At 50.3% G+C, this 1,325-nt stretch overlaps 1 protein-coding gene across 1 annotated transcript; it reads right to left on the minus strand.

The window, feature by feature from the left end:
- Positions 1–283: 283 nt before the first annotated feature.
- Positions 284–763, minus strand: LOC129716683 (uncharacterized). The gene has a single exon (XM_055666518.1). The coding sequence runs from the start codon at positions 761–763 to the stop codon at positions 284–286; it is 480 nt and encodes a 159-aa protein (XP_055522493.1).
- Positions 764–1,325: the final 562 nt, after the last annotated feature.

Below are 1,325 nucleotides of genomic sequence, written 5' to 3' on the forward strand. Positions count from 1 at the left end.
ATCCATCTCCTTGTCTCAACCCTCTGCGCGCTTCGAGGGATTTGAGAGTGACCCCGACACGCACATGTAACAAATCACTTGGTCTAAGGTAGCTTTGATAAGTCGTGTCAGTTTATCCGGAAAACCGTAGTCATGCATTATATGCCATAGCTGGTCTCGATCGACTGTATCATACGCTGCCTTGAAGTCCACGAAAACATGATGTGTGGGCACGTTGTACTCCCGGCATATCTGAAGGGTCTGCCGGAGAGTGAAAATTTGATCTGTAGTACTGCGCTCGGTACTACCCTACGAATTCTTTCGCTAAAGGAGATAGACGACGGAGTAGAATCTGGGAGAGAACTTTGAAGGCAGCGTTGATAAGCGTCATACCGCGGTAGTTGCTGCATTGTAGCCGATCGCCTTTCTTATAGACGGGGCATACAACTTCCATCCATTCCTCCGGTAGTCTTTCTTCCTCCCAAATCCTAGAGATTACCCAATGGAGTGCCACTGCTAGTGCCTCTTTTCCATGTTTATAGAGCTCTGCCGGTAGCCTGTCCATTCCGGCGGCTCTGTTGCTCTTGAGTGACCCAATTTCCCGTTTGATCTCCAGGATACCGGGAACTGGGACACTACTGTCGTTTGTAGGCACTCCAAGGATAACTTCCCTTCCGCCTCCTTCCGTTTCTCCGCTATTGAGGTGCTCAGCGAAGAACTGGTGCCACCTGTCAACCACCTCGCGCTCGCTTGTGATCAGGTTTCTCTCCACGTCCCTACACATATCTGGACTTGGTGTGCTGCTTTTACGGGATTGGTTCACCTTCTCAAAAAACTTGCGCGTATCGTTATCCCGAAACAGTTGCTCTAGCTCTTCACGATCTCTGTCCGCCTGCTGGCGCTTCTTCCTCCTCAGAATCGTTCCTCCTCAGGTGGTGGTGTAAGTTGATATGCGCACCCCGGAGTGCGCGTATGTTTGTAATGTTTGAGAAAACTCGGCCAACAATGAGAGCGTGGTCAATTTGATTTGTTGTTCGGTGGTCCGGTATTCTACAGGTGGCTTTGTGGATATCTTTGCGTGGAAAGAAGGTGCTTCTAATCACAAGACCTGGGGAAGCCGCGCGGTTGATGCATCGTTGGCCGTTGTCGTTCGTGTCGGTGTGTAGGCTGTGAGGCCCCATTACCGGTCTATACATAGCTTCCCTACCAATTTGGGTGTTCATATCCCCGATGTAAGTTGCCTCCAACTGCGCGTAGAACGATTCCTTCTCGTCTTCAGGTCTACCTTCGTGCGGGCAGTGCACGTTGATGATGCTGTAGTTGAAGAAACGACCTTAACAGAATCC

Source organism: Wyeomyia smithii, chromosome 1 (assembly GCF_029784165.1).
Source record: "Wyeomyia smithii strain HCP4-BCI-WySm-NY-G18 chromosome 1, ASM2978416v1, whole genome shotgun sequence".
NCBI lineage: Eukaryota > Metazoa > Arthropoda > Insecta > Diptera > Culicidae > Wyeomyia > Wyeomyia smithii.

What these genes read in the sequence shown, in the direction of transcription:
- LOC129716683 (XM_055666518.1), bottom strand. Translation starts at nt 763, where the DNA reads ATGTGTAGGGACGTGGAGAGAAACCTGATCACAAGCGAGCGCGAGGTG.